At 44.3% G+C, this 22648-nt stretch overlaps 1 protein-coding gene across 1 annotated transcript in view; it reads left to right on the top strand.

Annotated features, from left to right (window-relative positions):
* The window catches only part of LOC100591115 (supervillin-like), a 94023-nt gene that overhangs the window by 51580 nt on the left and 19795 nt on the right, over positions 1 to 22648 (top strand). Inside the window, 5 exon segments of the mRNA XM_030797773.1 lie at positions 12459 to 12606; positions 16405 to 16494; positions 16586 to 16672; positions 18247 to 18421; positions 20578 to 20750. Coding sequence (XP_030653633.1) covers positions 12459 to 12606; positions 16405 to 16494; positions 16586 to 16672; positions 18247 to 18421; positions 20578 to 20750 — 673 coding nt within the window.

The following is a 22648-nucleotide window of genomic DNA, read 5'->3' as shown; positions in this document are numbered from 1 at the left end:
AGAGACTCCCTGGCCCATCAGGAACTTGGAGTCCCAGAGAGCCGGTGGAAATTTAAATGAAGTCCTGCTTTGGCAGGAGAGGTTCCTGGTGAATAGTGAAATAGGCGCGCTACCCCCTTAGAAGAACGGAGGATCACCTTAGGTGTGGAAGCCAGAAGTCCTGCTTCGGCAGGAGAGGTTCCTGGTGAATAGTGAAATAGGCGCGCTACCCCCTTAGAAGAACGGAGGATCACCTTAGGTGTGGAAGCCAGAAGGCTTTGAGTGGAGGATGAGATCGGAACTGCGTGAACGCGGGCTAAGGTTTTTAGAAGGCAAGAGAGGCCAGTTGACTGCAGTTGCCCTTGAGGTAGAAAACCCAGTGACCTGAAGCCCCGGGGCTTCCAAGCAGGCTGGGGCTGGAATGGGAAATGCTGCCTCTGGGCGCGTGGAGGCTGCTGTTTCTGCAGACACTGAACTCTCCCGCTCTTCTCAGTGGCCTGCTTCCCTTTGGCTGGAGACAATAAGCTCTTTGAAGTTAAAATAAGCGGATCTATTTTAGGCCTTTGTAGCCCACATTGGGCAATCTCAGGTTCTGTTGAGGTCAGGTGTTTCTCAGACGGCCTCTGACAACCCCTCAGTTCATTCCTTCCCGAGGGCTGGCACTGTTTTCAGTCACCTGCTGGCTGTGCTCAGATGTGGTGGGTGAGGCACCTTAAACCTGATCTGTCTTAAGGAAGTCCCCAAATAGCTGAGGAGGCTTGACATGCCCACCGCTTGCTGGGTGTCTGAATGCTGCCTTGGAGAAGGACAGACAGTCATGACACATGGGGCCTGAACAGGGGCACTTGCTGCACGGAGTAGCTCTAGCCTTGCTGATGGAGAGGTACCCTGGAGAGCAGGTACCAGAACCTTCCATCTTTAGCACCAAGGGCAGAAAGGAGCTGGCGTTATGGTCAGCTCATCACGCCCTTCATGGTTCCTGCGTTCCTTTTGTGTGCTGAGAGCCTGCTGCCCTGAGTGTGCAGTCTGTGGAAATGTAGAAGAGACAGGAAAGAGAGGGGACTCTAGAAGTTCCTTCCACTGCCCCTATGAAAATACATGCATCATGGAAGTCAGCACCATCCTATAAAAATAGAATGTGTGCCACATAGGTCATTTTGAAATTTTCTCGGAGTCACATTTAAAAATACATTAAAGGATGCCTTGAAAAATCTATAACTGTTTTGTCTCTGTCAATGGATTGGTCCCAAAAGAAAAACATATTTGAGGTGCTCTAGCCAGCATCTCATTTTTTTTTTTTTTGAGGCCAAGTCTCGCTCTGTCTCCCAGGCTGGAGTGCAGTGGCGCAGTCTTGGCTCACTGCAACGTCTGCCTCCCTGGTTCAAGCAATTCTCCTGCTTCAGCTTCCTGAGTACCTGGGACTACAGAGGCCCGCCACTATGCTCGGCTGATTTTTTTTTAATTTTTAGTAGAGACGGGGTTTCACCATGTTGACCAGGATGGTCTCGATCTCCTGACCTCCTGATCCACCCGCCTTGGCCTCCCAAAGTGCTGGGATTACAGGCATGAGCCACCGTGCCTGGCCCATTTTGGGTCTTTTGTATTAAGATTTATATTGGGGCTGGGTGCAGTGGCTTATGCCTGTAATCCCAGTACTGTGGGGAGCCAAGGTGGGAAGACTGCTTGAGCCCAGGAGTTTAAGACCAGCCTGGGCAACACGGTGAAACCCGGTCTGTACCAAAAAATACAAAAAGTTGCCAGGTGTGGTGGTGCACGCCTATAATCCCAGCTACTCAGAAGGCTGAAGTGGGAGGATTGCTTGAGTCTGGGAGGTGGAGGCTGCAGTGAGCCGTGATCATACCAGTGTACTCCAGCCTGGGCAACAAAGCAAGAAAGAAAGAAAGAAAGGGGAGGGAAGGGGAGGGGAGAAGAGTGAGGGGAGGGGAGGGAAGGGGAGGGAAGGGAAGGCCAGAGTAACTCATTTCACCAGAGAGAGAAAAATGAAATGAAGCAAAGTTTCAAAGAAGTGGTTTGGCAGGATTCTCTGTTACAACTAACTTTTGGTTATGTATTTATTTTCACCAAATAGTTATTTTCAATTCCAACCCCATTTCGGCTTATTTGGCATTAAGACATACATGGTGACCACCCCCCCAACTTTTGTGAAGATAGTCATCCAGCGAATCAGACCTTTTCGAAGAAGCAAAAACCCTTCATAGACTTGGCCATTAAAATCCCCTGTCTGTTTCTGAGTTCCAGAGGGAACTGGTTATCCTGCTGTGCTCCAGCAGCTGTGAGGTCAGTGTATCCAGCTCAGATCCATGACAGCCCCAGAACAAGTGCCTGAAATTTCAAGAAAGGTGAATCTGCACATTTATATTCTCAGTGTCTGCTGCCATTGAAATTCCAGATTGTAATTTAGGAGAATGAAGTCACTTTAAAGTGCGAGGATTGGAGGGAGAGAAAGGCTGATGGAACACTCTCTAAACTCCAGATGATCATTCTGCGGTCAGGGAATGAGTTGGCCTGAGGTTCACATCACCCTATTGTGTGAGCACGTGCATGCTGCTGTTTGAACCCAGGCACGAAATACTTGAAGGTGATTGCGATGCCCTGACAAGGCTCTTCTCTTCCAATACTCTGTCATGTTCCCTGTTTGTTTTAACCTGTAGGAAGAAGGAGGAGTTGCGGATGATAGTGCCATTTCTAATCTGCTTTGGGTAAGCCTGACTCTAACACAGGTGTCCTCTCGATGGTGGCCAGAATTACACTTTGTGTGGGTGATTCTGATCCTGGGTGGTTCCTTCGTGCACCCGCCCTGGTGCTTTTCTTATCTCCAGACCAGACACAGCCTTTGTCCGGAGTGGAGACCTGAGCCCGTGCCCTTAAACTATTTTTTTTAATAATGTAATGAAAATACTTTAAAGAAGATGATATTTTCTGTGAAATGTTAAAACTGTCAATGAAAGTCATGGTTCCTCTCTCTGTAACTGACAATCTTCTATAAATTAACTCATTTAATTACTGCACAAAGCTGACTCGGGTATATTTACCGCGCTTGTGTGGATTTACTTTAGCATTAGCATTCAAGGGAAGACTCTCTTGAAAAGAGAACTGAAATTGCAATGAGTAAATTAACATCCTGTTAGAAAGATCATTGTTTTGTCTCTCCCTCCCCCACGTCCCTGCCCTGCCCCGCTCTGATAAATCTTCTCTTTTCACCTTAAACCCTCTTGCTTTGCTCTGTAGGAACCCGTATATGCTTCTACTTATTCTCCTGCTGTTCCTGCTGCCCATAAATACCTGTCTTTTGTGTCGATTAATCGGGTGAGGAAAAGCCGCTTATCTTAAGCCTCACTGCAATTTCTGAGCCGCAGGGGAAGAACTTCTGTTTAATTTGGGGAAATAATTTCTTTGCTACATTTCACTGTGAAAGAGGACTGTGTGTGTTTCAGTATGATTGTGTGGGTGTCCATGAGTGTGTGTATCTATAAGAGAATGTCTGTGTGTACCATTGGCAGTGTGTGTTTGTGAAAGTGTATCTATGAGAGTATGTGTCTGAATGAGTGTGTGTCTATGAAAGTGTGTGTGTATCTATGAGTGTGTTTCTGAGTGTGTCTGTGAGATAGTGTGTCTGTATGAGTGTGTCTGTGTCTATGAGAGTGTGTGTGTCCATGAGATTGTGTGTGTATCTATGAGTGTGTGTGCTGAGTGTGTGACTATGAGAGTGTGTGTGTGTCTTTAAGTGTGTGCATATGTGTGTTTAATTGGTTCTTCATATATTTAGGGTCAGTCACACACACACTGATCCTTGGTTCAGATTTTCAGGTGGACTTGATGGTATTAATTCACCTCATAGTCAGGAAACTGGTTTAAGAGGAGAGCGTCCCCTCTCACCCTCCACGCTTGGGTCCTGAGTCAGGAGCCCAGGAGACGCGGCCGTGTTCTTTGCTCCAGCTCAGTGAGGATGTTGTCCTGCTCAGTTCATAGAGGAGGAGGATATGGCGGAGGTGGTTTGGGGTGTGGAGGGACAGGGAGGAAGACTCAGCGAGGGGAGGCCCCTCCAGTGGCCCTATTAAAGAATCAGGAGGAGCTGGTTCCAATGGCCCTATTAAAGCAAGAGACCACGGACCCCCTCACCCTTCCCTCCATCCTCGCTGTACTCGCTCTGAACCCCACCCCGGAAGGGAGACTGGGCCTGGGCTGAGCCACTCTGTAGGTGAATAACATGAAAAATGAGAACAGTTGTTTTTTTATTTCCCTGTGGAATGTCCTTGGTGTCAAAACAGCTCCGCTTTTCCATGAATGCCAGGCTCCCATCTCCTCTCTGCAGGGCTTTGCCCCGTCACTTCCTTCTAGGGCCTCTGTCCCCTCCCTCTAGGGCCTCTGTCCTCTCCCTCATAGGGCCTCTGTCCCCTCCCTCTAGGGCCTCTGTCCCCTCCCTCATAGGGCCTCTGTCCCCTCCCTCTAGGGCCTCTGTCCCCTCCCTCATAGGGCCTCTGTCCCCTCCCTCATAGGGCCTCTGTCTCCTCCCTCTAGGGCCTCTGTCCCCTCCCTCTAGGGCCTCTGTCCCCTCCCTCTAGGGCCTCTGTGCCCTCCCTCTAAGGCCTCTGTCCCCTCCCTCTAGGGCCTCTGTCCCCTCCCTCTAGGGCCTCTGTCCCCTCCCTCTAGGGCCTTGCCTCCACAGCAAGACTGGGGCTTTCTTAGCTCTCAGGTGGCCTCTGACAGTGCTGCGATGGGCCTGCTCCAGCAGCACCAGCAGTTGTTGAATGAGCGGCTCAGGGTTTCACATGCGAAGCTGACAGAGAAGGTGTCTGGGGTCCTCCCGTGGTCATCTCGCTTCTTCACAAATGGAAACTCCCCACTTCTTCTCCCTGGGGCAGCCTTTCCCGCACTCTCCTGGTTCCTTTCCCCAAAGCTGGAAATGCTGGTTATAAGAGCCCAGGCCCCACGTACCCAGCCAGTGTCCACCCCAAGAAAGGGGCTGAAATGTGGAGCCAACTTCCTGTCCCATCACGAACGGGGAAAGTGAGCTTGTGTTTCTTTGAAATAAGTCAATATTAAACTTTAAAGGAAAAGATTTATTGCTGAAGTCTTTAAGTGTATACAGTCAGCCCTTCCTCTCTTCCGGTTCCGCATCCAAGGATTCAACCAACTAGGGAAACTTGGGAATAAAACCAATAAAAAAGAACAAAACGACAATTAAAAATTAAAAGCCAATATAGCAGAACAACTATTTACATAGCATTTACCTTGTATTATGTATTATAAGTCATCATGAAATGATTTAAAGTGCACGGGGGGCATGCGCACAGGCTGTGTGCAAATCCTACACCATTTTATATCAGGGACTTGAGCATCTGTGGATTTTGGTATCTGTAGGAGGTCCTTGAACCAGTCCCCCATAGACACTGAGGGACAACTAGATATATCTCTATATCCATATATGGATATATATGTGTATATATATATGTGTGTGTATATATACATATATATCCATATATAGATATATATTTTTTTGAGACGGAATCTCACTCTGTTGCCAGGCTGGATTCCAGTGGCGAGATCTCTGCTCACTGCATCCTCCACCTCCCGTGCTCAAGGGATTCTCCTGCCTCAGCCTCCCAAGTAGCTGGGACTACAGCCATGCACCACCATGCCCAGCTAATTTTTTGTATTTTTAGTAGAGACAGGGTTTCACCATGTTGGCGAGGATGGTCTTGATCTCTTGACCTTGTGATCTGCCGCCTCGGGCTCCCAAACAGTTGGGATTACAGGCGTGAGCCACTGTGCCCGGCCTGGATATATTTTTTAGAATGTATTTTTTTGGAGCAGTTGTAGGTTCACAGCAGAAAGTACAGAGTTCCTACATCATCCCTGCCCTCCCACACAGCCTCCCCAATTACCAACATCCCCCTCCAGAGTGGCACATTTGCTACCACTGATGAACTTACATTGACACATCATTATCCCCAGAGTTAATAGATTATGTTAAAATTTACTCTTGGTGTGGTCCATTCTCTCGGTTTTGACAAATACATAATGACATATGTCCACCATTACACTGTCATACGGAATCGTTTCCCTGCCCTGAAGATCCCCTGTGCTCTGCCTGTTCATCCCTCTCACCGCTCAGTCCTTGGCAACCTGTAATTTTTTACTGTCTCATAGTTTTGCCTTTTCCAGAATGTCATAGAGTTGTAATCATACGCTATGTAGCCTTTTCAGACAGGCTTCTTTCATTTAGCAATATGCATTTAAGATTCTTCTGGCTGGGCGTGGTGGCTGATGCCTGTAATCCCATTTTGAGAGACTGAGGCAGGCGGATCACAAGGTCAGGAGCTCTAGACAAGCCTGGCCAAGGCAGTGAAACCCCGTTTCTACCAAAGATACCAAAATTAGCCAGACATTGTGGCAGATGCCTGTAATCCCAGCTACTTGGGAGGCTGAGGCAGGAGAATCGCTTGAACCAGGGAGGCAGAGGTTGCAGTGAGCAGAGATCATGCCACTGCACTCCAGCCTGGGTGACAGAGCAAGAATCTGTCAGAAAGAAGAAAAAGAAAGAAAGAAAGAAAAAGAAAGAAAGAAAGAAAGAAAGAAAGAAAGGAAGGAAGGAAGGAAGGAAGGAAGGAAGGAAGGAAGGAAGGAAGGAAAGAAAAAGATTCTTCTATGTCTTTTTATGGTTTGAAAGCTTTTTTCTTTTTAGTGCCGAATGATACTCCATTATCTGGGCAAGGCAAGCCACAGTTTATTTATCTATTCATCTACCGGAGGACAGTTTGGTTGCTTCTATGTTTTGGCAGTTATAAACAAAGTGCTATAAACATCCATGTGCAGGCTTTTGTTTGGACATAAGTTTTCAACTCATTTGAGTATCAAGGAGCATGATTGCTTTATCACGTGGTAAGAGTACGTTTAGTTTTGTGAGAAACCTCCAAACTGTCTTCCAAAGTGGCTGCACCATTTTGCATTTCCACCAGCAATGAATGAGAGTTCCTGTTGCTTCATATCGTTGCCAGCATTTGGTGTTGTCAGTGCTTGGGTTTTTGCCATCCTAATTGATGTGTAATAGTGTCACTTTGTTTTAATTTTCAAATCCCATCATTAGGGATTTGCAAATTAGATATTCAGCATATTTCCATATGCTTATTTTCTATCTGTATGTCTTCTTTGGTGAGGTATCTATTTAGATGTTTTTCCCATTTGTTAATCTGGTTGTTTGTTTTCCTATGATTGAGTTTTAAGAGTTATTTGCATATTTTGGGTAACAGTCCTTTATTAGACATGTCTTTTGCAAATATTTTCTCCCATTTGTAGTTTGTCTTCTCATTCTTTTAATAGTGTCTTTTACAGAAGTTTTTAATTTCAGTGAAGTCCGGCTTGTTAGTTATTTCATTCAAGGATATTGCCTTTGCTGTTACATCTAAAAACTAATCATCAAACCCAAGATAATCTAAATATTCTCCTATGTTATCTTCTAGGAGTGTTATAGTTTTGAATTTTACAGTTAGCTCTTTGTGATCCATTTTGAGTTAATTTTTGTGAATGGTGGAAGATTTGTACCTGGATCTTTTTTTTTTTTCCTCACATGTGAGTGTCTACTTATTCCAGCACTCATTTGTTGAAAACAGTATCTTTTCTTCATTCTATTGCTTTTGCTCCTTGTCAAAGATCAGTTGACTGTATTTATATGAATCTATTATTGAGCTCTCTATTTCATTGATCTATTTGTTTATTCTTTTACTAGTACCACACAATCTGGATTACTGAGGCTTTATAGTAAGTCTTGAAGTTGACTGCTGTTGGTCCTCCAACTTTTTTCTTCCCCTTCAGTGTTATGTTGGCTATTCTGGGTCTTTCAACTCTCCATGTAAACTTTATGATCAGTTTGTCAATATGTTCAAAATATTTTGCAGGGACTTTGGAACTGCATTGAATTTATAGATCAAGTTGGGAAAAACTGACATCTTGACAAAATTGAGTCTTCTTATCCATGAACATGGAATATCTTTCCATATATTGTTAAGTTTAAGGGAAAATAACATTTGCCAAAGACATTTATGCTTCATCACTTCAAAATTAAAATTTCAAAAAATTCTATATTTTTACGTCTGACCAGTTTTTCCCAGCTGAATGTAAATATTTTATATACTAAGTATGTAGCACTAGCTCATCTGTGTTCTCAGAGGTCAAGTCACTCCTTTTCTTTCCTCCAGCAGTACCGGTATCTTAATGCTTAATAATACAGAGGTTCAGAGAAGAAAACAGAGCATTTAAACAGCACCCAGGCGCTGTCTAAATGGACTGTTTGTCTCTGTGTCAGCCTTCAGCCTGAATTCTCTTCTTTCTCTCATGCTTCAGGGCTGTACCAGAAGAAGATTTCACTTTATTCCCTTCTTTTCATCTTAGGAGCTGGTAGATGGTGACAGGACTGGAAAACAGTTACTTCGAGGTGTGAGCCTAGACCCATGATCTTCATCTTTTGTTCAGGCTACTTGAGGCTGTATGCAGTGACAAGGAACTGAGATTTCTCTTAAGGAAGGGGCAAAGCTAAATTTCTTTCACAGTGTGTAGAAATCGAAATGACGCTAGCGTTTTTGAAAACTGAAAAGTACAACTTTATTACTTTGACCTTTTTTCTGTTGCTTAATATGTGCTCTTATCATTTCTTCCTTTATAGTTTAGTTTAATTAGATGTGAATAAGATAAAAAATTAAAAGCCAGATCACAGTATTTTCTTCCCATGAAGCTCTCCAGTTTTGGAGGAGTTTTACTCTTAAATCTACCCTAATCCTTATAATACGCCTTAGTTGTGCTCTCTCTTGTTGGATCACATCCCTGTGTGAGAAACATTAAATGAGATTTGCTATGATTTCTCAGTCGATGTATAAAGACAGAAGCAAACCCATCAGCAACATCATGCAACCTAAAAGCATTCATGTTAATTCATTCTTTGCATAGTTTCTAGCTGTGACCTATCAAGTCTCTGACCATCTTTAAAAGAAGACCGTTCTTTCTACCTGTTTCACTACCTTCTATACACACACACACACACACACACACACATGCGTACACATACACAAATACTCATTTTCTCCTCCACCCTCTCCCTCTGCCTCTCCCCACCACATTCTTGGTATCTATTTTTGAAAGAATAAAGGACAGATGGGGTAGGTTTCTGTTCGGATTCTTCTCCAATTCTCTCCTACGATTCCAGTCAACACTCAACATGTATTGGCTAAACCTGGGAAATGATACAGTACTTATTACTGTACATTTGTCCTTCTCTATACAAGGAAAGAAAAAATTAGAAGGAAAAAACAAGACAATAATGAAGAAGCTGAAAAAAAGCAAATGGACAAAGATATCCATCTTCTTTGTTTTCACATTTTGAGTTCTAAAATAGAAAAGCAACTTGTGATAAATTTTTATTAAATTCTTTGGAATAAAAACAGCCTATATATTATTTACCTCTTTACAGAGCCATGTAAAGTCAGATAGCAGGAATTGGGGAGCTGTAAGCCAACCCCACTATGTAGCAATGTTAAGTAGAAATTTTTAGAGAAGCAAAAATGTTTATGTTTAATATTATCATTTAGCAGAGAGTAAAAATTATTTGTTCTTGACCTAGATCTGGCAAAAAAATGGAAGTTTAAATTCTAAATGGTCATATTGTCCCAGGGTTCATATCCATCATGTGCATGAAGGGCTCTGGGGGAATCCCAGTGCTTTGAAAAACAAAATTGTTGACTCAAGGCCACCATCTTTCTGAGTCACCATCCACACCCACTACCCCACCCTGGACTGTCAAGATGCCTGAGATAATTCACCACAGAGTTGACTAAGTGAATAGTGAGTCACCATAGTGATGGCTGGACCTTTGGAGACGCCAACTTTCTTGGCACTTGATATGTTTCTTGGAAATATTTGAACCCAAGTGCCATCTTGGTTTGATTAAAATTCACTCCTGAAACTTCATTTTCAAAGAAAACGTACTCTCTTTGTTGAATTTTGATGAGGTCTTTTGGGCAAGTGAACCTCATCGTTTATTTAAAAAGGACACATGATTCAGAGAGTTACTTGGAATTAGGGGCTTCTCGCCAATCATAAGCAGAAAAGTTAGGGTTTTAAAAAAATCAGTAAATCTTAACTTTGATAAAATGTTAAACTTATAGAAAAATTTCCATTATAGGCAGAGCACTTTCATACCCTTTACCAGAACCACTCATTGTTGACATTGGCCCCTCTCCTTCACTCTCCCTCCCTTCCTCGCTCCACTCCTCACCTCACTTTCTTGCCTTCTCTTCCTGCATCTCATTTTTCCCACCCCAACCACATGCCAGTAGTTTGGAAACACTGTGCTCCTCTACCTTTCAATATTTGAGTGTGTATTTCCTAAAGCCACAGATATTTCCTCCCGTAACCACAATATGGTGGTCAAGATGAGGAAGTCAATGTTGATACAATATTTATCTGATCCACATCCATCTATAAATTGTGTCAATTTCCTTCAATAATGCCCGTTGTAGCCCCCACCCCATCTAGGATTCAAGCCAGGATCATGCATCGCGTTTGGTTGTCATATCTCTTTAGGAAAAGGTTTTTAACCTAATTTAAGTTGGCAGGGACTTCGAAATCACTTCTGGCTATGAGGGCTTTATAGAAGAATCCTGTGAAAGAAAGACTGATCACTTAGATGATGGAGACGTCCACGTTCATAGCTTAAACCAAATCTTCCCAGTGCAGACCTGGTTTTGTGCTGCTGGAAAGGAAGAGAAGGCGCCTTTCCTCTGTCAACCCCCATTATTCCAGGGCGTTAAGAAAATGAACTGTCCCCATCTCCACTCTCTGCCTGTCCCTCCTGAATCAGGAAGTTCTCTCTCGTGGGTCAGTTAAGGGAAGTGGTTTGCCATAGTGAAGAGAAACGGCATCCGGGAAGAGAATCTCTATGATAGGCTTCACTCGGGGCTCTCCGAGTCCTCCCCTGTGTCAGTACGAGGCCTTAGGATCACACCGATCCACAGTGACTTCTTAGCCCAGGAAAACGCCTTAGGAAGGCAGAAAAGCTGGGGGACCTGCTAGAAGAAGTTGAGTAGTGCGCAGAGGTAGTTTGAAAGCGGATGCGCTAGCAGCAATCTGGGGAACCTGCTAGAAGAAGGTGTGGAGTGCTCAGATGTAGTTTGAAAGCAGATGCACTAGCAGCAATGGCCTTCCTCGGGTCCAAAAGACAGGGGAAAGCAAGAAGCCAAAGTCAGGAGGCCATTACCTGCCCCAAGAGCCCCCTCCAGAGGAGACCTGCAGGTGACAGCCAGGGACATGCCTTCTGCTCTGGAGGGGGCACCTTTCCACTCTTCCTTCCTTGGCATTAGCTCCACAGCTCCTGTGCTTCTCCCCTGCTCCCCGCCCAGCCCTGTGCCTCGCCATAGACAGGGGTCTTGTGGTGCAGGGAGGAATGTCTTGAAGACAGAGGAAAGGCAAACTTTGCCAGCCAGCGTTTGAGGACCTCCTGCCCTGGTATCGCCCGCGACCGCTACCTACACTCTTCTCCCCAATACACATCACTCAGTGGTGTGAGCCCTGTCCTCTGCCTCCATCTCTGCTCCTCTCCCTCCCTCCTCAGCCCCTTCTCCCCATCCCAGGCCTGTCCTGAGCCCCTCCTCCTTTCCTGATGCCCTTTGAGTCTCCTGTAGCTTCTTCCCCTTCCCCTCCTGCCACATCCCCAACCGCAAGCCTAATGAGCGTCACCAAAGGCTTGGAAATGGAAGAAGCAGATCTCTCCAGAAACTTTCCAATTAGAAACTGCTGAGGGCATTCTAAGTAGAAATGTTATCGTGCGTGTAGGTTATGTCTTAGCATAGTTCATCCTCAACATCAGATGTCTCACAGTTTTAAGCCACTTCCGTGGGCTCTCCTGGTTGCCCACCTGCCCGCAGAACATCATGGCTGCAGGAAAAAGCAAGCAGAGTCCCAGAAAACCTTCTCCTGCCCCTTATTCCTAACCAGCCTTCCCTGTCTCTAACTGGGCAAGTTCCTTGTGTGCTCACATGGATAAAGTTTTCTAGGTCAATCGTCTTCTTTGTGAGTATATAGGGATAAAAATCTCCCAGTTAACCAAGTTTAACTAGCTGGGTTAAGACAGAGAAACTTTAAAACCCTGTAGAGTCCAGAGCATGAAAACAATCTATTTTTAATTGTTTGTGTTTACAAAGGATTGTTTTGGTGCTCCAGTGTCCCAAACCAGCAAGTCACAGGACAAAGGTGTTCATCTAAAGTTTCAGTATCGCCGGTGGTGATCTCCCACCCAACCTGGACCTAAAAACGCCGAGCCCATTTCAGATAGAACATTTTTGAACATCTTTGGACAATATACTTACTCCTCTTTGTCTACCTGCTTTTTTCACTCATGAAATGCTGCAAGCTGAGATCCACACCCCTGTCATTTCTCTCTCCTGTTTTCTCTTCTGTACATTTATGAACAGCTGGTCACAGAAAGTCGAGAGAGCCAAATGACGACTGAGGAGAGGAAGCAGGTCATCTCTGCGAGAGAGGAGGCCTGGAAGACGAGAGGCATAGGAGCAGCCAACGACTCAACCCAGTTCACTGTAGCTGGCAGGATGGTGAAGAAAGGTCAGTGTGTGTGTGTCTGTGTGTGTGTGGTGTGTGCACAATGTACACATGTGAGCATACTCACCCATGGAGGGCATGGTGGTACATGATAGCTCAATTTAAAAGAAGAAACCATGGTCTCTTTATTTAATTTTTTTAAGAGACAAGGAAGGTCTTGCCCTGTTGCCTAGGCTGGAGTACAGTGGCTCAATTATGGCTCACTGCAGCCTCAAACTCACGGGCTGAAGCAATCTTCGCACCTCAGCCTCTCTAGTTGCTGGGACTATAGGTGTGCAACACCGTGCCTGGCTTTTTAAAACTTTTCTGTAGAAATGGGGTGTCACTATGTTGCCCAGGCTGGTCTCGAACTCCTGGGTTTAGGTGATCCTTCTGCCTCAGTCTCCCGAGTAGCTGGGACTACAGGCGTGAGACACCCTGCCCAGGCTTGTTTAAAAAGTTTTAAACTTACTGACGTTCTGTACATGTTTTTTGAGTAAGTTCTGTGAGATAGTCCTACTGAATATCTTTTCTTCATAAGTAGTGTCATCTTCAATGTAAATGCATAATTCAATTTGTCACTATTTCAAAACTTATCCCTTTAGAATTGAGTGCAATTGTAGGTTTCAAAAGCAATTCAGATCTGCTAGCCAATCTTAGTCCTTTCCCATAATTACTTTTAAATCGTTTCCATTTTCTTGTGACCTGACAACCACTCACCCCAAGTCAGCCTTTCACAATAGAGAAGTTTGTCTCCTCTTCCTTTTAGATTAATTCCTGGGTCCTTCTCCATCAAACCTGATTTCTCTGACTGACCAAAGCTAATTCCAGATATGCTTTAATAGATGTCTAAAAGACGTCCTCAGTTCCAAGGCAGTGGGATGTCCCTGCTGCAGTCCATTCTTTGCTGCTGAGCTCTTGGAACTGATTTGATGTCTGTATTCAAACATTTATGAAATTGACTTACATATGAAATACTTAGTAAAGTCACCTGAGAGCTTTAAGTCTTCATAGGAGTGTTTGGGGCTTTGTTTCATATCCTGCAGGAAATTGCTAAAATTTGGGGTCCCTTTGTCACCTATATGCACATACCATCATTTTCTAAGTTATTATTTAAAAGCAGATCTCCCAACTTAGTGGTAAACATTTTCACATTCACTTTGTCTTAACATCTTGTCATCAACTTTATAGGCTTAGCTTTCCTTTTTCTCAAAACCTTTAGGGATCCACACTTTCATGAATAGTACCTAATTCATTATAGGTACATAATAAATGTTTGCGAAAAGAAGGGAGGGAAAATCCCTGAATTGTAAATATCTCAAATCTTAGTGGGGAATCCCTTCCAACAGATCTCTTCAGCCTCATCTTGGAATTGTGAAAAGATAAGAGAAGATAATTTACTCTCACAGTAAATTATTTGCCAATTTTCTGCATCAGATCACAGAACTGGATAACGTGAACCCCAACCCTTCTTTAACAGAAGCACATCCTTAGGTGCAGAGTGGCTAAGTAGAACTGTTACTGAGAACTTGAACCAGACCTCAGGTTTTCCAACTTGTAGCCCAGACTTTCATCTTGATGACTTTCTGCTTTGGTTTTGTTTTTCCTCTTCCATCTTAAAAATCCTAACTTATTTGTAAGTGGGTTCTTACTACCAAATGCCGCTGCCCTTGTCCACATTGACATCAGAGGATATAGATTTGCTCTTATTCAGATTTGTAGAAGCAACAGTTCCCATTTCTCTGTGGATGAGTTCGCTTTCATATTTTCCTGAATATATGAGGGATCTTTATTTAACAGGTGCTATATGGCTCACTCAGGAAATTATCTTCTTATACTTTATAATTAATGAAAAAACTGTCTCTTATATTTCTAATATTTGCCATCACCTCCTGGGTTATATGTTTCACTTGAGTCATTAGGTCTTTTTGATTTGCAGTGATATGATATCCGATTTACATTCACTGCAGAATAAAATAATCCCCTACAAAACAGCCTGGGTTCCTATCTCCGGGGAACATCAGGCCACCAGCAGTGACCACCTCTCAACGCGTTGCCAGGAGGCATCCGGGACCTGACCTTCATTCTCTTACCCCAGAAACCTCTCTTCTCCCGCTAGCCGCGTTAGGACTTTCTCCCTTTTTTATATTCCTCGATTCTGTGTAACGGTTAGCACTCCACAAGGTTCCCGTGGTATTCTAGGATTCTCTTGGAAGCCAAGTAGTCCAACCGCATCTGGAGTAAGAGAGACGTGAAAATGCTCCCGAAGAGAGTAGGTGACTGGTTGTTGTACCTAGAATTCATTGAAAAGAGCTATGGGGGATCTTTGTTTTGTCTTAACATTTTGAAATTTGCATCTCCATTGCCTAAAGACCCTTATCTCTAGCTGGGAGAAGAGCTCTTTTGGATCGTGCCGCTGCCTGAACCGCCAGCAGGGGGAGCCATGGCAGCGGGATTTGCCCGGCACTGGCCAGGACAGGGAAGGATTTCTCTGGTTGCTTTGGAAACCAGCCCTCAGAGTCAGTCCTGTTTATTAGCTGCGGAGTTAACGGCCTCTGTGCTAATGAACTCCTCTGATGTCTCTTCTCTTAAGCATCCTTCTAGTGAGTGAAGATTTCCCTCCCCACCCTGTGATACCAGATTTTATTTATCTTTATCATCTTTCAAGAAAGTTTACTTTCTCATGGATATAAACCCTTTGCAGTTCTGGCAATTGAAACAACTTTTAAAACTTTTATTGACATCGTCAATCAAATATATGTACATAATGAGAAGTACTTATAGAATATTACTAAAACTTGAGTTTTAAACCATTTAATGGTATTTTTAATTAAATTTTTTATGCTATAATATTTCTCCCGTTCACAGGAGGAAGGAGCAGAATCATTTATTCCCTTGGTTTTCCTCGTGATAGTGATTTGCATATTCTCTGGATGTTGTTCGTCCAGGGATGCATTGTCATCTAAGTGGCAATGTCATCTAAGGATTTCACATTTATTACAAATGAGTACAGAGAACATTCACATCTCATTTTGTTTTTTTGTAAATGCACTAATCAGTTTTCTTTCCTATGCCTTCCACTTAGGTTAGGGAAGCAATACTCATCCTTCTCTTTACTAAGTTTTCTTCTTCCAGCTGGATACTTTCTCCATGCTGGAATTCCTCCCTTTCCCTTTCATATGTCTCTCACCACTTGCCCTTTTAAAGATTCCCACCTTGCTTCTCGGTAAATATACGAGGGAAAGCATTTCCTGTTTCTGCCCACACGGGAGATGGACAGGACCTTCCAACACGCACAGTTGGTCCAGACCTGCCCTGGTCTGTGGTTTCTTCTGAAAGGTTGGCCCTCCTTGGGTTACTGTCTGTGTCATGTCCCCAAGGCCACTGTCCCTCCCTCCCTTCAGCCTAGAGGAGAGCTCCAGTGTGGGGGCCACTTGCTGGCAATTGTGACACAGTTCATTCTGCAGATGGCACTAATGCACTCTCAGCTGCCCCCACCATCTCCAAAGGGCCTCAGAACTCCCAGCTGCATTTGCTCAAGTTAACGTGTCATGGATATATTTTCCCACGTCTCCACCGTTCATTTTGGAATATCAGCTTGTCAGCCACTACAGTCCTTGGAAATAATAAAATCCAGTCTGCGTTTGCAGTTGGTTGTCCCACAGTCGCGGTATCTGTGAAATGTCTCTGTGTGTGCCTGCATGTGTGTAAATTATTATATGTTGTGCCGTCTACCCTGGGACTCCTGGAGATCCGTCAGGGTCCCCGGGATTTCCCGAAGTGACCCTGAGATGCTCAGTAGCTCGTCTGTGTGTTCCACAGGTTTGGCGTCACCCACTGCCATAACCCCAGTAGCCTCACCCATTTGCAGTAAAACAAGAGGCACCACACCCGTTTCCAAACCCATGGAATGTAAGTCGCCAAGGCCCCGGCCATGCCAAGCAGTTTCTGATCAGCAGAGGCCTTAGTGATGCAGTCTCACTGATGGTTTCTGCTTGCCTAGATATCGAAGCCAGACCAGATACGCAGTTAGAATGGGACCTGAAGCTGGACAGGCTGGAAATCTTTCTAAGAAGGCTGAATAACAAAGGTACCTACTGGAAGCCAGAAGGCTTTGCTCTCAGAATCTCTAAATCCTAATTCTGATTGCTTTTCTTCCTCAGCTAAATTGTTTTCTTTCTATTATGGCTTTCCTAATTCATACTGTAATCATTATCTTTGTTGTTACCTTCAAAAAATGAAGTTTTGGTCAAGACTGATTAGACTATCAAGCCCTGATTCACTTGATCACGTACTAAGTTGGGGACTCCCAATAACACATTTGTTCTTGAATCTAAACCCTTGGGATGCCATCCAATCAGAATTGTGAACTAAGTGATTTTGCTTATAACTCTGAAAGCAGATTATTATACATCAGCAAAATAAACATGATCTTGGGCCTGGTGAACTTTAAATTGTATGTTATCAGTTTCCAATAAGGTAAAAGCTGACATTATTTCTTATAATCACAAACGATTTCTAAAAGAAAATTATGTCAAATGAATGTTGAAATAAATATTTTAATATAAAAGTCAAAGAAATACACAAAAGAGCAATATGCAGAAATTGCCTTTTATCTCTTGATTAAAATGTCCAATCCAGGAAACTTATCAAATGCTAGGCACTGGGAGCCCCTACTATTGACAGTGACCACTAAAAGTTTGAAAATAATACAACCAGCACTGAACAGAAATATAAAAGTATAATATAATCACTAAACTAGCTAAGCAAGGAATGCCAATCAGCAAAGCATTTATTACAAATGTGGAACAGTGATCTAGCCCGTGGGTTAGCAAGCGATGGCCACTGCCAAATCCAGCTGCCCACCTGCGTTGGTTTTTTGTTGTTTTTTTTGTTTGTTTGTTTTTAGAGACAGTGTCTTCCTCTGTCACCCAAGCTAGAGTGCTGTGGTGCCATCATAGCTCACTGCAGCCTTGAACTCCTGGGCTCATACAATCTTCCCACCTCAGCCTCCTGAGTAGCTCCAACTATGGGTGTTCACCCCCAAGCCTGGCTAATTTTTTTTCTTTTTCTGTTTTCATAGAGATGGGTTCCCACTATGTTGCTCAGGCTGGTCTTGAGTTCCTGGGCTCAAGCGATCCCCCAGCCTCAGCCTCCCAAAGTGCTGAGATTATAAGCGTTAGCCACCATGACCAGCTCTGTTTTTGTAAATAAAGTTTTATTGAAATACATCCACACCCATTTGTAAACTATTGTCAATAGCTTTTGCATTACAACAGCAGAACTGAGTTGTTGCAACACAGGCCCCATGTCACCCCTCCCCATGCAAAGCCTAAAATGTTTACTGGCTGGCCCTTTTAGGAAGAAGTTTGCCAACCCTTCATGTAGAATGAGGCTGAGGCTGGTTCTTCTACGCTCAATAGAAGCAAGTGCAGGTTCAGAAGCGTTCAGTGGGCTCGTGTGTGCAGTAAGGTCAGCCTCCCTCTCTCCCGTTTTACTGCAGATTTGTTCAGATGGGAAGCAACCACAGGACCCTGTATATCACAACCATATTTCTTCCATTCCTAGAACTTAGGAGGAAATAGAATTTTTAAACTATTGTGAAGCATAATTGGAGTCGTTGCTTTTATAAAACTCTTACATCTTTTGCTTGTTTGTTGACAGCTGGCGGGATGCACGAAACGGTGCTCACTGTCACTGGCAAATCCGTGAAGGAGGTGATGAAGCCGGATGATGAAACCTTTGCCAAATTTTACCGCAGCGTGGATTATAATATGCCGAGAAGTCCTGTAGAGCTGGACGAGGACCTCGATGTCATTTTCGATCCTTATGCACCCAAGTGAGTTATTTGGGTCTCCATCTTTCCTCCACTGAGAAGGGCTTCCTTCGCCTGCACAGGGCACATCCATGAGGCTCTTCCCCCAGTGTGGCCTCCTTCTCCTTCTAACTCCATCACAGGGGTGTTACTATTCTAGAGCCAGGGCACGGTGTTGCAGGAGCCAGGGGCACGGAGCCTCGCAGCAGATAAAACATGCAGAGCAGATGTGCATGCAGGCAGACTGCGTGGGCCACAGATGCTTGTCCTGTGCCATAAAGAGTCAATGAGTTTTTCACATAATTTGAATACTGTTTTGCAGTTTTTATGTTTATATCACTTAGCAGAGAGTTCAACACCTGTCTTTCATTTGACATATTTCTTACTCATAGCTTTGCAAAATATTTGGATGAGATGGGCTCAAATTAGTACAGCTCCCTAGAAAATCAGTAAGGCATGTTACTTAGCTTCCAATCATTTACAAAATCAATAGATCTGTGGGTTTTCTCAGTGATGTCTAAGGGTTTCTCTTCCCACGGGATCATGACTAAACCAACTAGGAAAAGTGATTATGGTATTAGGAGTCCGTCAATTTCAAGTGCCAAGAAAAACATCCCAATTCAAACCGACTTCAGCCAAAAAGAAAAATGAGAGGGGTTTACTGGTTCACTCGCTGAACAGTGCGGAGGGGTTTACTGGGTCACTCGCTGAACAGTGCAGATGCGGTCTCAGGTTCTAGAGGCCCCTCAGAACAGTCTGTCTTGGCTGTTTTCTTTTGGGCTGGCGTCTCTCTCTGTCAGGCAGTGGCCTGGCGGCAGATGGACACCCCACCTCTGGAATCACAAGGCTGCCTCCCTGGCCAGCCCAGCACTGGTAGCTTCTCTTCCCAGTAGTCCCAGCAGAAGTTCCAGATTTGATTTTCTGGCTTCAACTTGAGCCCCGTGTCCATCCCCAAACCAGTCACTGTGGCCAATGGGATAGAAGATGCTGACTGGCTAAAGGCGGGTCTCTGGGTCTCCTCTAGAGCCACGGTGGGGGCGCAGGGAGGTGGTTTCCCCAAAGGAAAATCCAGATGCTATTACCAGAAGCAGAGGGAGACACGCTAGACAGGCTCCACCCACGGGAGTCCACCACATCCTTCTGGTCTTAACTGCGAAATTGTCAGAGTGACAATCTCTTCCATTATCATATGTTTTTCTGTAAACTGCTCTTGAGGCATTTTTTGCATGTTTCAGTTTGTTCAATTTGTTTCAATTTGCATATTTTAATTTTCTATCTTAAAAAATGAACCCTTTGCCATTTTCCACCTCAAAATAGTATTTTGGGTATTTGCATACATAGCTATTTAACCACTTCGCAATCTTCCGCCCACCCAATGTCACTGTTTAAATAGTTGTATATCATAATTTAAACATATATGTATATTGACACACACATATGTACGTAAAGACGCCTTTTGGGCACAGAGGCCCCCGCAGCTGGAGGTGGAGGGTGGCAGCAGGAGTCCGTTGGGAGATCGCTTCGCTCAGTCTGCTCACCTCGCCTAGTCTGGTTTTCCACCCCAAAGAGTTGTGAGAATGTGGGGTGGTCACAGATGGTTGGGGGCCTATTTTATTTCAATATATTCTTCCAAAAAGTGGTTATTTTTCAGAGGGGGGCAGTGAGTTGAGTGGAAGCTAGTCATGGAGGGTCAGTAAGGGGACCGAAAGCTATTGCATAGGGAGAAAGTTTAGTCTGAGCGAAGAGGATTACGTCAAGGAGCCGTGGTCTGCAAATTCCCGAAGGGCTTGCCGGAGACGGACAAGTAGACATGGGTGTATGATTCCAAAGCGAGAATTAGGACGTGTGCATGGGCGCGGTAAGGAGAGGGAAGAGCTCCCTAAACCCTAGAGCTGTCTAGCAGAGCCATGAGCTGCCCAGAAGTACTCCACACCCTCCCAGGCGGAGACCAAGGGGCATGAGTGGGCCGTCCGGGCGTGGCTGAGATTTGAACTCAGTGGGCTTGCATCCCTCTTCCATCTCCAAGAATCTACGACTCCATGTCAGGGGAGTGGCGGTGGGAGGAGGAGTTGCAAGATTTGTAACAAAATCAGGAAATACACTGTGGAGTCCGAGACCCCCAGGTCATCTAGGTGTGGTGGTGGCACAGACTGGGACCGCGACTCTGCTTCCATCCGCAGATTGACGTCTTCTGTGGCCGAGCACAAGCAGGCAGTTAGGCCCAAGCGCCGGGTTCAGGCCTCCAAAAACCCCCTGAAAATGCTGGCGGCAAGAGAAGATCTCCTTCAGGAATACACTGAGCAGAGATTAAACGTTGCTTTCATGGAGTCAAAGCGGATGAAAGTAGAAAAGAGTGAGTATTTGAACCCCCACCCTGCTTCTGTGTTTGGGAATGGCTTCTTCCGATGCTTTACTCATTGCTTGGTTTTCTGCCTTGTGAAGGCCATTAATGGTGCTCAGAAGACCCTCATGAAGTAAAAAGGAGTAAGTTTGCACATACATGTGCACGTTTACCTAGACTTTAAAGATTTTTCATGGAAATTCTCACAGTGTGTATCACCTGTTCAATTGGTTATTTCAGATTATCCTGGGGCTTTGCTTTTGTTTTATTTTTTTTTAAAGACTGGGGTCTCATCATATTGCCCAGGCTCATCTCAAACTCTCGGCCTCAAACAATCCTCCCACCTTGATCTCCCAAAGTGCTGGGATTACAGGCCCGAGCCACCGCACCTGGTTACAAATTACCCTGTTTTGCTGAGTCTTCTTTCTGGAAGTTAGAAGAGATGGATATTTTTGAGTATGGTAATTTGGCCATTTTCAGCTCTGTAGATCCTGAACACAATCATTCTTCATTTAATCTTATTCAAAAGCAAGTCATTTGATCTCTTGTAGTAAAACAGCTCAAATCACTGGAATTTCTAATCCTAGATTTTTTTTCTTTTTTTTTTTGAGACAGAGTCTTGCTCTGTTGGCCCAGGCTGGAGTGCAGTGGTGCGATCTGGGCTCTCTGCAACCTCCACCTCCCAGGTTCAAGCAATTCTCCTGCCTCAGCCTCCAGAGTAGCTGGGACTACAGGCGCACGCCACCACACCCAACTAATTTTTGTATTTTTAGTAGAGACGGGATTTCACCATGTTGACCAGGATGGTCTCGATCTCTTGACCTCATGATCCGCCTGCCTTGGGCTCCCAAAGTGCTGAGATTACAAGCGTGAGCCACTACGCCCAGCTTCTAATCCTAGATTTTTATATTATTAATTAACACATACGCCAGTGCTTTCAAATTGTTCTTGGTAAGACCCTGAGCTTCTTGGAGTTGGGATGTGGGCTGGAGGGAGCTGGCTGGGGGCGATGAATGGAGGAGAGGAGATAAGTTCCAGACTCTCAGTCTCACTGTAGGCTGAGCCACACTGCTCTCATCTACCCAATAATGTGGGGTTCCATCATTCTGAAACAGTGATTTTCTTGGTTTGAGGTGATAGCATGCATAATCTTGATTTTTGGAATAATCTTGCTATAATTTTCATTTTCCCATGACACTCATAAACCTATCTCCTAATGTTTTTCTCAGAAATACAGTATTTAGGTGAAGTGGTTGAGTCTTTTCATTACAACTAGTTTACTAAGAAGGTATATTTCAGGCTGAGTGTGGTGGCTCACACCTGTAATCCCAGCAAGCACATCAGGAGGCAGAGGCAGGAGGATCACTTGAGTCCGGGAAGTCAAGGCTGTAGTGAGCTATAATCACAGCGCTGCAGGCTGGGTGACAGAGTCAGTCCCTTTCTCAAAAAAAAAGGCATATTTCAAAATCATGACACCACAATTAATTGACAAGTATTTCACATTTCTCCAAACATAATCCCAGTGAAAAATGTTCTGGATTTCTCTCCAGCATATACATCTTTAAGAAAAATAAGTTGGAGAAATGAAGGTTTGTTAACACAAATCTTACATGCGTTTCCTGTGCTTCCACTCTTGGAGGGCTCAGGGGTTGGATTAGTGATGACTGACCAACCCATAGATGTTTGCACTGAAAACCTGGCATCTTATAATTACAATCTTAACTCTGAGAGCAGGAGACCTCAAGATAACGTCTAGTTGATCACTTTGCTTCAGCGAAAGATTAGAACCTAATCATCCCTCACAGAGTGTCTACTTTTTTTTTTTTTAAACTTATAAAGGCTTTTGGTGAAAGGTGTCTAATAGTCATCTGGCATCCATACATTTGGGCATCTAAAAGTTGTTAGGATTT

This window comes from Nomascus leucogenys, chromosome 18, assembly GCF_006542625.1.
Source record: "Nomascus leucogenys isolate Asia chromosome 18, Asia_NLE_v1, whole genome shotgun sequence".
In the NCBI taxonomy this organism is placed as follows: domain Eukaryota; kingdom Metazoa; phylum Chordata; class Mammalia; order Primates; family Hylobatidae; genus Nomascus; species Nomascus leucogenys.
Note: the sequence above shows the minus strand (reverse complement) of the source record. Positions and strands in the feature narration are given on the sequence as shown.